Source organism: Callithrix jacchus, chromosome 5 (genome assembly GCF_049354715.1).
Source record: "Callithrix jacchus isolate 240 chromosome 5, calJac240_pri, whole genome shotgun sequence".
Classification (NCBI taxonomy): Eukaryota; Metazoa; Chordata; class Mammalia; order Primates; family Cebidae; genus Callithrix; species Callithrix jacchus.
In genome coordinates, this window is record NC_133506.1 from 30,557,106 (window position 1) to 30,571,930 (window position 14,825).

Below are 14,825 nucleotides of genomic sequence, written 5' to 3' on the forward strand. Positions count from 1 at the left end.
TATTATGTTTAAATATTTAATCCATCTGAAGTTAATTTTTGTATAAGGTGTAAGGAATGGGATCAGTTTCAGCTTTCTGCACATGGCTAGCCAGTTTTCCCACCACCATTCATTAAACATGGAATCCTTTCCCCATTGCTTGTTTTTGTCAGGTTTGTCAAAGATCAGATGGTTGTTGATGTGTAGCATTACTTCCGAGGCCTCTCTTCTGTTTCATTGGTCTATATCTCTGTTTTGGTACAAGTACCATGCTGTTTTGATTACTGTAGCCTTGTAGTATAGTTTGAAGTTAGGTTGCATGATGACCCCAGCTTTGTTCTTTTTGCATAGCATTGTCATGGCTATGCAGTCTTTTTTTTTTTTTTTTTTTTGGTTGCATATGAAGTTTAAGGTGGTTTTTTGTCTAGTTCTGTGAAGAAGGTCGATGGTAGCTTGATGGAGATAGCATTGGATTTATACATTGCTTTGGGCAGTATGGCCATTTTCACAATATTGATTCTTCCTAACCATGACCATAGAATGTTTTTTCATCTGTTTGTGTCCTCTCTGCTTTCCCTGAGCAGTGGTTTGTAGTTCTCCTTGAAGAGGTCCTTCATGTCCTTTGTTAGTTGTATTCCCGGGTATTTTATTCTCTTTGCAGAAGTTGGATCCTCTGTTGTCTGATGGAGCGTGGCTGACTCAGACAGCCTCTTAGCCCTGCTGAATCTAACTCCTACCTGGAAATAGGAATTTATGCTTTTGTTTTTTCTTTTTAAAATAGAAGCTGACTATGGTTTTTTTTTCTCTTTCAGATGGTTTTCTGTACCTTTATTGTTGCATCCAAACCATGGAAATTCGAACTCACCATGCTGAAGAAACATTGCAAAGACATATAGGGATCTTCTAGCATGTTCTGCCACACTCATTTCCATTTTAAAGAGGAAGAAAAGACACTTGCAAGAACTAGAACAGCACAGTTAACCCATTAACCTCATTTGTTTGGCCTTTTTGCTTTTGTGTTCTTTGTGGGCTGATGTTGAAAATTTGTGGTGTGTTTTGACAGCATTGCACAGACAATTCTAGCTGGATACTTCACCTCCTAGCTGGGATAATCTGCTACCAATAAGTGGAAGCTGTTTCTACACCTCAACCAACCCTGAGTACAAATTACCTTTCACTGACAGCTCTTTCTAGATAACCAGAGAACCCAGCCCTCAATTGCTTCAATCATAGGGGGCAATTTCTGTAAGGCTCTGAGAGTCTGGCTGTCTTGGGAGTTTCTGTCCATGGATTTCTGTAGAAATCTCCCTTCCCAGGACTTTTTGGAAGACATGTCCTGTTGGCTTAGAAACATCTAGTTTTAAACAGATCCAACCAGAGAGTCAGTAGGATCACTGGTTTTGAGTTGAAGCAGAGAAGTTAATGGTGCAGGGAAAGAAGACTGCATTTGTGTGTGTGTGTGTGTGTGTGTGTGTGTGTGTATAAATGTGCATAAATGTGTGCTCACAATTAGGTGTATGAGTTAGTTAATGCTGCATGACAAATCACCTGGTCACTTAACAGCTCAAGCAATTTATTTATATGTCTCATGGTGTCTGTGAGTCAGGCATCTCTGGGTGGCCTGGCTAGGCGGTTCTGGTTGTCACCTTTCATCACGTTACACTCTGATATTGACTGTGTGCCATTATTTGAAGGTTTGACGGACTCTGGAGAACCCCTTCCAAGGCAGCTCACTCCTGTGGCTGCAGGTTGGCAGCGGCCATTGACTGAGATCTCTGTTCTCCACGTGGCTTCTCCACAAGATTGCAGGGAGCTTAGTGTCCCAGTTGACTTGCTCCAGACAGTGTTCCAGAGACCAAAATGGAAGCTATCATATGTTTTGTAACCTGGACTCAATCCAGAACAGCCCTGGCTCAGTATGGACTATACAAGGACATAAAGATAGGAGATTAGGTTCACTGGAGGCCATTCGGGAGGCTGGCCACTACAGTGTGTACGCATGTGTGCATATGTGTGTGCATGTGTATGAGGAGTGGACTGAGGTGATGAAGGGATAACCTGACCATGAAGAGCCACTTTCTGAAATTCTGATGTGTAGACAGAAGCACCAATGTGCAGGGAGGGGCCAGGAGACAATATTATGTAATAGCAGTAATAACACAGGGTCAGGTTCTAACTTAGACACATGAGGGGGATGGTGAAGCTCTGGGGCCACCTGCATGACAGCTCTCCTTGAGGGCTCTTCTCTGACAGAGCCGACTGCAACCTTCTGAGCTTCTCTGTGTGGAGGCTTTCTCTGCCAATGAGGGGCAGGCTGGACTGCCAGTGAGTAATACCCATGAGAGGAGCCCTCAGCCAATGATAGAGGTTGGAGGATAAACATCCTGGGCTTTTGTCCCGTGGATATGACACCAGGTTGTGAGTTGCATTCCACGCAGTCCCTGAGGAGCGCTCTGCAAGACTGAGCTCTAGCTACCCGTATTGCCAGTCTCTCTGTCCACGCTGCATCTGCCCCTTACCATTTCCAGTTTCCAACTGCCTTTCTGGAATCACTTCTAAATAAGCCACTTGTACTTGAATTTTTGTCTCAAAGTCAGCTTCTGGAGGAGCCACACTAATAGTGGAACCAGATCTACTTTAAGTGGCAACCTGAGATGCCCAGGGGCTTCTGGCTGAGATCAAACATCAGGACACCCTTCATCTCGACAATGGAAACACCAAATTCTGCTAAAATATTTAAAGAGGTTTATTCTGAGTCATACGAGTGACTAAGACAGGGAAACACAATCTCGAGAGGTCCTGAGAAAGTGTGCCTGAGTGGTCAGGTCACAGGTTGGCCTCATACATGTCATGGAGCCAGGAGTTGCAGGCAAAATTATAAACAAATACATGGAAGGTATACATTTGTTCGGCCCAAAAAGGTGGGACATCTGAAGGCATGGGCTTACAAGTTTTAGGTGTGTTTAGGGATTCTTTAGTTGGAAATTGGAAGAAAAAGTTAAGCTTTGTCTAAAACATGGAGTAAGTAGAAAGGAAGCTAAGGGGATCTTCTACCTGTCAGGTGATGCCATGCCAGTCAGTTGGAAAAGCAAGCCACAATCTGCTCGGTCAGAAAGTACCTTTTTGATGAGATTTTATGGTTTGTAAGGCATGATTCCTCAGGCCCTTAAACAGAAATTTCAGAAAGAAAGAAAAGAGTTCAGTTCTCAACCTGCACTCCCTGACATCTGCCAGCAGCTGAGCTCTTGGGTGGGGGCATATGAAGTGGCATTCTTCATGGTCCACCCCACCCTGGGCCCCTCCTCTCCCGTGTGCTGGCTGGGTCGCCGGGACACTGCCAGAGCAGTTCTTGTTCCATCCTTTCCCCGCCTCAGGATCAGGGTCCCTATGCTGCGACCTGCAGCACCTGAGGACACATCTCTCCCATCCACCTCCTTCTTCATCCCCAAGCTCTGTGCTTCTGGGGCCACTGGTCTCCCTTGCCTCTTGGCCTGAGCTGGCCAGCCCTACGTGGTCTTATGAGCAGCCTCTGAAGGAGGGTGTTCTTTGCTGAGCCCTGACAGTGTGATTGAACACTGGAGGGACCTGGGTGCTCACATGCCCTGGGCTCCTTGTTTCCATCATACTCATAACTTGTCTTAGGCCCACCAAACCCTACTGCCCACATCTAAGGTCAGTTCTGTTAATGTGATCCATGCATTGGTTCAGGTTTAGCTCTTCAAAACCATCTGGCCTCTGTTGACCCATTGAGTCCGACTCAGGATGAAGAATCAAGACTAAGGCACTTCCACTGACTCAGGGGATTTTTGAGTTTATTGACTAACAGCAACATTTTGTGTGAGCATGAAATGTGGACACAGAGGCTCCTGAGAAACCCCCAGATTGTCTCCTTTTCTACCAAGGCTATCTGTGGCCACGCAGGATGGACACAGCCCCTGGGATGCCAAATCCCACCTTCACCCTCCCATCAAAGACCTTGCTCTTCAGATGACATGGATTCAAGTGTCATCTTGCCATCAAGCCATTCTTTTTCTTTACCCTATGAATAACTTTGAAAAAAAAAGACAATGTCAAAAACTCACCTTACAAAGCAGGGAATATTCCTGCTATGGACCGAATGCCTCCCATCCAAAATCCAGTGATGGAATTAAGAGGTGGTGCCTTTAAGAGATAATTAGGCCACGAGGGCTCTTTCCTCATGGGTGGGATTAAGGCCCCTATAACAGAGGCTTCATGCAGTGTACCTGGCCCTTCCACCACGTGCGGACACAGCAGGAAGGCCCTCACAAGATGCTGGTATCTTGCTCCTGGGCTTCTCAGCCTCTAGAACTCTGAAAAATAAATTTTCATTCCCTATAAATTACCCAGCCTGTGTTATTCTGTTATAGCAGCACCGAGAGACTAGGACAGTTCCTTTTCTGGGCTCAGCAGAGGCCAGGTAAGAATCAGGTCTCCAACTCACAGGAGGTATGTGGACATGAGGGACTCTGGATCTCGGGACCTGAAGGGCATGTGTGAAGTGAGTGGGAGTTGTCTTGAGACCACATGCAGGGCCAGGATTGACAGCTGGGATATGTCCTTGTGTATGTATCCTGGCAATTCCCTGCCCTCCCCAAATTCCACCTCATCTTCCCTTCCTCTGCCTCAGTAAGAGAGGTTGGTAGAGTCTGCAAAAACCTCCTCACATTTTCCTTGTCACTTTGTGTTCACGACAATGGTCAATCTCCCCAGGGCTGTGTCCCGGCCCTGACCTCCTGGGAAAAATGAGGAAACTATCCAGATGTCCCCCAGCAGATGGGAAAGTGGCCCATCTGTGGGAAAGTGCAGAATAAAGCAGGGTGCATGTAGCACGTTGTGGAACTAATTTATATTTAGTGTTTTCTTCTAGTGCCTCGTTTGATTTCAGCTGTAACCATTTGCGGATAGCCAGACAGAGTTTGCCATGTTTATATAAATGACTCAGAGACAACAGATGAGAGATTAGGAGCTGAGGGGTGCAGAGTTGAATGAGAACTCACATTTCTGGGGAAAGAGGAAGCTCGTGACACCGCTACAATCTGCGCCCCTTTCCCTTCCTGGGCTTGGGGTCCAGGAACGTTGCTGACCAGACGTTCCCAGGCCTTTGCCTCCGGCACAGAATTTGATCAGGGGCCCACCTCATGGCTACACTCAGCATCTATGAACCTAATTTTCTGACTCTTCACCACAGAGATTCCTGAAGGAGAAGTGTAGCTATCTCTAGGAGTAAGCACAGACAGGCAGGGAAAGAGGAGGTCTTTCCCAAGGAACTGGGCCCTTAATGCAAGACCTGTCCTCTAATTAAGCCTGTGCACTGAGGTCATGTCATGCATGACAGAGAGTCCTGGAAATACGTAGAAGTCAACATGTCCCAGAAATTGTGGACCTACATTTATTGGGGATGCAGAAAACTGTTAAAGACCCACACGTGTAATCTGAGTCTGGCAGGAACGAGCCCATCCTCCCGGGGCCAGTGCCTTGGGGTGGTTCCTCTCCCCTTGCTCCATGAGGGAGGGCTCTGATTCCACAGGGTCCTGGGCCAGGTCACCCCCCACAGCGGGCTCACTCCCCATGAGACCCTGTCCTGGGAACTGCCTCAGAAATGATGTTCGAATGAAATGAGTGGGGCTGACTCTTTGGAAGACACTTGCGGGAATCACTGTGGATAAAGCGCCTCCTCTGAGCTTCCTTCTGCTGATGTGTCAGGGTCAAGAGAAGGACCAAGGATGGGAGCGCGCAGGGGAGTTAATGGGAGGGTCTCAAAGGAAAACCTGCTCAAGTGTGGAACAAGGCAGGGCAGGGCTGTGTGGGGTCCAGAGACCAGATAGGACAAGTGCGGCAGCCGTGCCCACCTCAGTGCCTGCAAGCCACAGGGAGGTCTCCGGGCCTGGCTCTCCCCTCTGCTTGCCTGAATGCCCATGGTCTAGGGACCACCCTCCCAGCACGTCTGTGGAGGGCACACCCAGTGATAATGGTCCACACAGTGCTAGGACCCCGCAGGGTGACCCTGAAACGCAGACTGGCAGGTGCAGGTAGTTTATTTGGAGGTGATCCCAGGAGGCACAAGTGAGAAAGGGAAACAGAGAAGGGGAAACGCAGCGTGTCTGTTACCAATGTATTACACTGGGGCCGGGCGTTCATCCTGCTGCGGAGCTCGGAGAACCATGTGGCACACGCCTCTAAATTGGGTGCCCGGACGCTGGGAGACTGGGACATTCACCTGCCTCCCTCCTGAAGATGGAGTGTGACTCTCAGACTTGACTTAGGGGTTGGCAACCACGGCCCGAGGAAGACTACTCCTGGTTATTTTTGTCTATGGCTGCTTTCAACACACTAAGGCATTGTTGGATAGTTGAGAAAGTGACTATATGGCCTACAAAGACCAAAATAGTTACTTGTAAAATCTTTGCAGAGGAGGCGTGCTGAGGCGTGGTCTGGGACATGTGGGCAGGGTGTCCACAGCTGCCGGTTGTTCTCAGCTAACACAGTGAGTAGACATGCACCCTGGGGATTAGGGCCAATGTCACATGTGCTGTGTGGGATCCCGAGTCCCTGTTCTGCTCCATGTGCACATCCAATGCCCCGGGAGGCCACTGTCACTGCGCCTCTGCAGCCCGCATGAGCCCTGAGGCGGCAGCTCAGAGGCAGCTCAGCTATGCCTCTGGAGGCAGCTCAGGAGGCACAGTGGGGAGAAAACTTACCCTTGAGAGCCCAGGAGGCTGCTGTGCTGAGAATAACTCCATCAACTGCCCAGGCCCTCCGTCTGGAATCACGTCACACAACGCTTCTTAAAATGCTGATTGTTAAGATGTATATTACATGATCAAGTTAGACAATGAAGAATTTCTAAGATACCTGAGCATGAGTATCTAACACATGGAAAATAAGAACACGCGAGCACAGAGCTGCTCAGGCACTGCAGGGCCGTGTTGAGGAACGGCCAGTGTGCTGGAAAGGAGCCAACAGCATGTGGCCAGGCCTGTGGCTGGGTCCCACTCAGGAACGCCCGGCTGAGCATGTCTTGTTCCAGAGTTCAAAATGTGTCCTCCAGGGTTCTATTCCGATGGTGAAGAAGCAGGTGTGGGTCTGCGGGAGCAAGCGCAGGAAGGGAAAGTGGGTGAGGGCTCGGGAAGAAGAAACTTGTGGCTTCTGCTATCAACACAGGTTCCATCTCCGTCTTGCCCATTTCCAGGGCTGGGCTCCAGTCCCCAAGTGTGGCCCTCCAGCCTGAGTTATGGGCTGTTCCAGACTTTCAGGGTGATTTATGGCTCCCTCCTGACCAAGGAACCCCTGTATCAGCACCCTCCTCCCTAGCCAGTGGCCTCCAGGGGAAACCCAGGCTGGCTGGTGTCTTTCATCCCCTAAGAACAGCACGGCACACCCCAGTCCAGAGGGAGCTGCGCTCAGATGGAAACAGTTACATAGCCTGTTACCCAGTCCTCTGATAAGGGGGTGAAATCATGCTAGCTGTGCTGGGCACGGTGTCAGGGTTCCTTATGTCCTTGGCCCCAGAGCAGGCACTGCAGCTCAGCAGAAGCCAGGACAGGACCAGGGAGAGAGGGCAGTGGACACCCCCCAGGCTCCACCTCCCTCAGGCTCCGGGTCAGGACAGGGGCAGACCAAGAACTGCACACTCAGAGAGAGGTGATGTCAGATCCCCACCAGGCTCTTTCTTCAGAAGGCAGAGGAAGGCTGGGTGGGGAAGACCAGAGAGGAGAAGCCTCTACTGAGGCCTAGAAGACCAGGACCCCAGAGGCCAAGAGCAGTCTGAAGCCCATGTGCCCTGGGTACAGGCAGCTGCAATGGCGTGACAGGGCAGAGTCGGGAAACTCAGGTTGGCCAGGAGCCTGCAAGTGGACCCCTGGCTGCCTGCCCTCTGCGCCCCCCACAAAGGCACAAGCAGGGGGCCTGGTGGAGGCCGCGGCGGGTTCACTCCTCTAAGTCTCTTTGTCAGCTGCACCCGTGCCCACACGACACCCCATGCAGCATCCACAGCTGTGGACATGAGGGAAGCTGGTGCCTGTCTTACATTGCTCAGCTCTGGGCCTTGCTGAAAAGGACAGTTGTCAATGTCGTCTTCAAATTTCCCACACGTGGTTCGGCCCAGGTGCAGATTCATGGAGAATGTCGTCTTATCATAACCCTGTTGAATAAAAGAGATTAAAGCGGACACACTCTTTGAGTTGCTCATAGGTAACTCCTTGTGAGGACGCGACCTTGTAGGAAGAGGCCACAACACTCTCCTCCATTAAGGAGCTCACACATGGACCTGGCATCAGCTCACTGGAGGTAAAAACCAGGAGACCTTCTCTAGACTGAGGAGTTAAGAGCAAAGAGCAGGTACTCGTGGTGGGTTCTGGGACAAACACAGGCTGCCAGACCGTATTAATGCACCTCTGTCTGCAGCTTCACCTCCCCGTCTCCCGCAGTGAGACCCAGCTTCACTCTCAGCAGGTATCTGATCCTGGAGCTGCACCTTCAGAGGACAGGAGCTGCAGGCCTGGGAGGGCGTTGGCTCTCCAAGAGTTTGTCCCAGGGCTGAGGGTGTTGGCAACCTCAGCCCTGGGACAGAGGGAGGCTCATCTGCAGCGTGTTGTCAAACCATCCACCTGACCTCCAGCAAGAAGAATGCAAGAATGCCACCCAGAGCTCCCACTACACACAGGCACACACCCTGGGGACAATGGCTTTAAGAAACACCATGTGCCCTATTACAAAGTGCAACCTGAAGTTCTCTTTGCTCTACTCCCCACTCCATTCCATTTAATTCCACTCCATACCCTCCCTCCCGCTCCATGCATTCCTCCCAGCCTCAGACTGCCTCTGACATTGCCACATCTGGATGCCACGTGGAAGACTCCACAGCAGAGGGCAAGGGGCAGGGAACCAGCCAGGGCCTTGCACAGAGTCTCTGCAGAGCTTAAGCTCTGTGCAGCACGAGTCCTTCCACCCTTTCGGGCTCTTGCTGCTGACAAAGGGAGAGCAATGCTCCTTCTCCCCCGAAGCCGGAAGTGCCTGCATTAGGAGGGCATTTTAACTGTTCATGCCAGCAACCCAGAGGAACTGTGCACTCCCCACCGCATTCCCGATTCCATTAAAAGGAGAACGTTTTAGGATGAAGGACCACGAACTGAGGAAGAGTGTAACACGGTGTTCAACTCAGCGAGTGTAGACACAGCGAGCAGCCCAGAGCAGGTGGAAATCAGAACTGACCTCACAGCAGCCTCTCAGAGCTGATAGTGCTGCTTTTTCACTTCTGAATTATCAGCTCTCTTTGTCTCTCTGTCTCTCTCTCTCTGTCTCTCTCTGCCTATCTGCCTGTCTCTCTGTCTCTCTCTCTTCCTTTTCTTTTACTCTGATGATCTCTTTTTAAGTTTCTTTGAAATATTTCTCGGTTTCTATGGACATTTTTTGTGTGACCTATTTTCTTACCTGATGCCTCATTTTCTCAGTTTTCCTTATTTTGAGGTCATTCTTCAGTTAGGTGATGCCATAAAAATCACGGAGGTTGAATAATATATCTAGTATTGAGTAGACCTGACTCAAAAAAATTCTAACTTATATCTTTCATAAAGACAAAAGTAACTTTCTAGGTTGTATTTTTTTTTTTTTTTTGCCAATCAGTTTGAGCTTATGAGGTTAGCCTTGAACTGATGACCTCGCCTTCGCGAGTGCCATGACCTCCGGCAGGAGCCACTTTGGACCCCCTCTAGGTTGTATTTTATACAAGTTTGGACTACAGCTGCTGAACCAAGAGTCCTTGTTAAGCCCTGGCCACACACTCCCCACCCCGGCCCATCACTCAGCAGCCTGTGCTGGACACCACGGCAGGAGACATTGTGGTCACCAACCTGCTCCTTCCAGGCATCCAGGACACGCACCAGCTTGTAGGCATACCAGTCCTCGCTCTGCTGGTTGAATGTGTACACGGCAAACTCCAGGGTGAAAGGGAGATAAACAGCAATTAGTTTTCGGTCATTCCACTCCTCTCCCTCTTGGAAACGCCAGGTATAGGTTACCAGGAGCTGGGAGCCAAAGAGAAGCATCAGTGGCACCCAGAAGAGAGCCCATCTCCGTGGCAGACTCAACATGGTGCAGAGCACAGGATCCCTGCCTCTGGCCCTCCCAGCCTAAACTCCCACGGGAAACTACTGCACGCAGTTCTGACCCTTAAACTCCTGAGCTCAGGCAGAAGCTCCTCCCGGCATTACAATCTGTCCCTCCCAAATGTGGCCTTGCCTCCTCCAGACAAAGCTGCTTCAATTATCTTTTGTCCAGGGAGGAGTAACAGCAACCATGGGGGTGGGTTAGAAAGATCAGCAATGGGAGGGAGGGTCTGCTGGGCATGAGGTCCAGCCACGCCTGCTCCTTAGTGCCTCAGTGGGCTAGAGGAGAGCACCCACTTCCTTGGGTGTCCCAGGGTCAGACCCTGAAACAAGAACAGAAGTGCAAGAGGTGTGAATGGAAGGTGATCCCTGGACACACCAGTGCGGTGGGGAAACAAAAGCAGACTGGTCAAAGGAGGAGCAAGGGCTGTGGGTGAAGAGAGGGCACGGCTGCACGGGGACTCAGGAAGGTCCACAGCACCTGCCTGAGCGTGAGCAACCTGCTTCTCCCCGGCTCTGAAGCTGAGGGTGAAGGCTGCTCTTGGGCATCCTTCACTGCTGTTTAAAGCTAAGGACCTGCTCCACCGGCAGACCAACCTCCTGACAAAGAACTTGGGGAAGATAAGTAAGGGTGCTCACAGCTAGATTCAGCCACTGGAGTTGCAAGTTTGGCAAAGTTGGGGCAGGGTCCTAGGAACCCCACTCTGCTGGATGTCAGGGGTAGAGGAGATGGCTGGGGACAGAAATAACACCATGCATTCAGCTCTAGGCCACTTTCTCCTGAGCATAGCCAGACATAAGTGTGTCATGTGCTGAGCTCTGACCTTGGGTGTGGTGACCATGAAGGACAATGTGCCAAGGCCAAGGACACTCCCATGAGCTGGTGCACACCCTTCCTTCCCAGGGCTGCAGGATGGAGGGAGTGTCCAGGTGGGACTCTGAGTTCATGGATGCTGCTCACAAGAGAGGGTCTCGGCAGAGCTGCCACATCATGGTTCCACCCCCTGAGATCCTTGTTGCCCCTTCCAGCAGCACTTGATGAATTCACTGGAGTTCTCCCAGAGATGCAGGGCCTTGGGAATGGGGGTGGGGTCGGTCCTAGCCCTGCAGACCTGAGAGCCAGTCCAGCCATGCCAGGAGTTGGTCCTGCATCTTCAACCTTCCCTGAGCTTTTTGGGCCTCGCAGTCCGCTCCTCAGATCGGGGTAGCCTCATCCAGCCTCCAGAGGCTTGTTGCTTCCTGGAATAATTGTTCTCAGGGAGTCAAAGCGCTGCGATAATCTCAAAGTTGTATGCTTAGATTGGCAATTGTTCTGCACTGGCAACTCCTTTCCTTATCTCTGCTGAGGGGAACATCTGGACCTTGCACTTTGGCATTTCTCCCCAGTGTCCAGGCCTGGACCCCAGCCTGGGAAGGAACAAAGGCCGGCTCAGCACTGCCACTGAGGCTGACCGCAAAGTGCAGATTCTGGGAGCTGCTTTCACCACTGTGATGACCAGAGGCGCCTCTCTCCAGAGGGGAACACAGATGAAGGAGGCCAAAGCACATGAGATTCCTGCAGAGAGGGGCTCAGAGGGAGGGCAGGCAGGGGCCCTGGAGACAGCCGCAGTCCAGCTTCCTTCCCCTGCTTTCTCCAGGGCCCCACCTGGTGCTCCCTCGCACTCTCCTCACCCTACCCATCTGCACCACGTACTGTGCCTCTCCTTGATCTTCACACTGAGTCTATTTTTCCTTCTGAGTCGCAGAAAAGATTTCTCTCCATAGTGAGAACAGATGGATAAACTCACCCCCGCTCCCCAACAAGTGTATCGTGGTCAAGTACAGGAATCTGCAGTTCACATTTTAAAGGTTTTTGTCCAATTCTCTCACATACACCACTAGTCAAAGAGCAAGGAAAAGAGTGTTCTTATTTCAGCAGTGACTTGGTACGTGATTTGACCTTGGACTGACAGCATGCACAGTACAGCAATGCAAATGCAGGTTATATGATCATGAAAGGACAAAATCCATCAAGAAGCCATAAGAGTGATGAACCTGCATGCAGATGCCACCATGGGCTCCGAGTATACAGCAGAACAAAGGACAGTGTCACAGGGAATACGGCACTTCCGCAACCACGTGTTGACTATGTTTAGTGTTTACCGTGTCCCCCAGAAGCTGGCTTACAGAGCCCGCATGTTATAAAGGATACAGCAGCGTGGACAGATACGGTAAGCAGTTTACTTCAGTCGTCACCTGCAAGTTTCTTTACTAAATATAAAGTGTGTTTAAATTGTGGCAAAATAAACAGAAAATGTGTTTAAATATATTCACATTGCTGTGCATAGAATATAATTTTTTCAAAGAATGATCTGATAATTATGAAATTAAAGTGTTTGTTATGTTACAAGGATATTGGCAAAACAAGCCTCCAGGTTTAGCTGGTGGGGTTTGGGTGCACTGTATTTGCTGAGGGTGATTAGGCTGCTCCCTAATGTGTGAGCTCTCACCCCCAGCGTCTCCTGCTCCCCAATGTGTGAGCTCTCACCCCCAGCGTCTCCTGCTCCCCAATGTGTGAGCTCTCACCCCCAGCGTCTCCTGCTCCCCAATGTGTGAGCTCTCACCCGCAGCGTCTCCTGCTCCCCAATGTGTGAACTCTCACCCCAACGTCTCCTGCTCCCCAATGTGTGAGCTCTCACCCCAACGTCTCCTGCTCCCCAATGTGTGAGCTCTCACTCCCAACATCTCCTGCTCCCTAATGTGTGAGCTCTCACCCCCAACGTCTCCTGCTCCCCAATGTGTGGGCTCTCACCCCCAACATCTCCTGCTCCCTATTGAGTGAGCTCTCACCCCCAATGTCTCCTGAAGCTCTGTCCCACCACCTGGCTCTTTCTTCACAAGAAACCTGATTCCTTGATGGCAGGAGTTTTGAGTCTTTGTTGTGGACCTCTGTGCTGTCTCTGTGCCGAACATTGACAGGGAAAAGGGCTGGCATTAGCAGGGCAGCCCCTCCCATGGTGGTCTCCAGCTCCTATGGAGTTCTGGAACAGAACAAGTTCCATGGAGGACGATGCCAGGATGGGAGGCTTGAGGGAATCTGGAGCCAGGAGCCCCCAGCCAAGTATTCTGTACCTCCCTGAGGGCAGCCTCACAGCCCAGAGATATGCCACCATCTACTGGCTTGGGGTCTGAGCTGGTTATGGAAATGACCCCACAAAGGTGTTTGGAAGGTGAGTGGTGGCTGGATGCAGTGGCCCTCACCAGGTGGGAAGGTTGCTTGGGCTCAGGAGCTCAAGACCAGCAAGGGCAACATCGAAAAACCCCATTTCTGTAAACAATACAAAAAAAAATTGTTATTTTTTTTTAGAAATGGGGTTTTTTGATGTTGGGCATGTTTTGATGTTTTTAGGGGGCATGCTCGTGTGTACCTGTCGTCCCAGCTATTTGGGAGGCTGAGGCAGGAGGATCACTAGACCCCAAGAGATGGAGGCTACAGTGAGCCATGATCACACCACTGCACCCCAGCCTGGGCAACACAGTGAGACACGTCTCAAAAAAAAAAAAAAAAGAATGAGTGACTACTAATACTCACTGCCCACCCCACTTTGTTATAATTTAAACTTCTATTTTAGATTCAGGAGAGTGCATGTGCAGGTTTGTTACATGGGTATATTGCGTGATGATGAGGTCTGAGGTATGGTCAATCCTGTCACCCAGGTAGTGAGCATAGTACACAAGAGTTAATTTTTTAACTCTTGCCCCATCCCTCCCCACCCTGCTATTTTCTAGAATTTCTGTTTGGCTCCCATTTATAAGTGAGAATATACTGTATTTGGTTTTCTGTTTCTATTTAGTTCACTTAGCCTTATGGTCGCTAGCTTCATCCATGTTCCTGCAAAGAATATAATTTTGTTATTTTTTATGGTTGTGTAGTATTTCATGGTTTATATGTGTCAATTTATTTTTAATCAAATACACTGTTGATGGGCACTTCTGTTGATTCCATGTCTTTGCTATGGCAAATGGTGCTGCAATGAACATAAGAGCGCACGAGTCTTCTTGGTAGAATGAGTTATTTTCCTTTGGGTATATACCCAGTAATGGGATTGCTGGGTTGAATGGTCTTTCTATTTTTAGGTCTTTGAGAAATCACCAATTGCTCTCCACCATAGTTGAAATAATTTACATTGCCACCAACAGTTTTCCCTTTTCTCTGCAGTCTTACCAGCATCTGTTGTTTTTTGACTTTTAAATATTTAATCATAGCCACTCTGACTGGTATGAGATGACATCTCACTGTGCTTTCTTTTTTAACTTTTATTTTAGGTTCAGGGGTACATGCACAGGTTTGTTTTGTAGGTAATTTGCCTGTCCAGGGGTTTGCTGTACAGACTGTTTCATCAGGTCAGTAATAAGCGCAGTACCTGTTGGTATTGCTTTCATTCTCACTGTCCCCTGGCCGTCCACTCTCCACCCTCAAGCGGACCTGAATTCCTTTCTTTGTGTTGACATATACCCAATGTTTAGCTCTCACTTACAGGCAAGAGCATGTAGTATTTGGTTTTCTGTTCCTCTGTTAGTTCACTCAAGATAATGGCCTCCACAGAGGTTGCAGTGAGCCCAGGTCGTGCCACTGCACTCTGGCCTGGTGCCTGGTGACGGAGTGAAACTCTGTCTCAAAAAATAAAAATAAAAAATAATGGCCTCAGGCCGGGCGCGGTGGCTCAAGCCTGTAATCCCAGC

The 14,825-nt window shown here is 49.8% G+C and overlaps 2 protein-coding genes across 3 annotated transcripts in view; one reads left to right on the top strand and one right to left on the bottom strand.

Moving 5' to 3' along the window:
• LOC100403665 (cystatin-13-like) overlaps positions 1 to 4,824 on the top strand; it is a 28,614-nt gene extending 23,790 nt beyond the window's left edge. For both annotated transcript variants that reach the window (XM_017972016.4, XM_035298499.3), the window contains exon 4: positions 792 to 4,824. In XM_017972016.4, the coding sequence (XP_017827505.2) occupies positions 792 to 875 (84 nt within the window). In that variant the 3' untranslated portion in view covers positions 876 to 4,824. The remainder of the gene's footprint in view (positions 1 to 791) is intronic.
• Positions 4,825 to 6,788: 1,964 nt separating this feature from the next.
• LOC118142888 (putative cystatin-9-like protein CST9LP1) lies at positions 6,789 to 10,143 on the bottom strand. The gene is made up of 3 exons (XM_035298500.3): positions 9,849 to 10,143; positions 8,027 to 8,140; positions 6,789 to 7,083 (listed from the first exon to the last, which is right to left on the bottom strand). Exons 1-3 carry the CDS (start codon positions 10,086 to 10,088, stop codon positions 6,994 to 6,996), a joined length of 444 nt encoding a protein of 147 aa, XP_035154391.1. The 5' UTR covers positions 10,089 to 10,143; the 3' UTR covers positions 6,789 to 6,993.
• Positions 10,144 to 14,825: the final 4,682 nt, after the last annotated feature.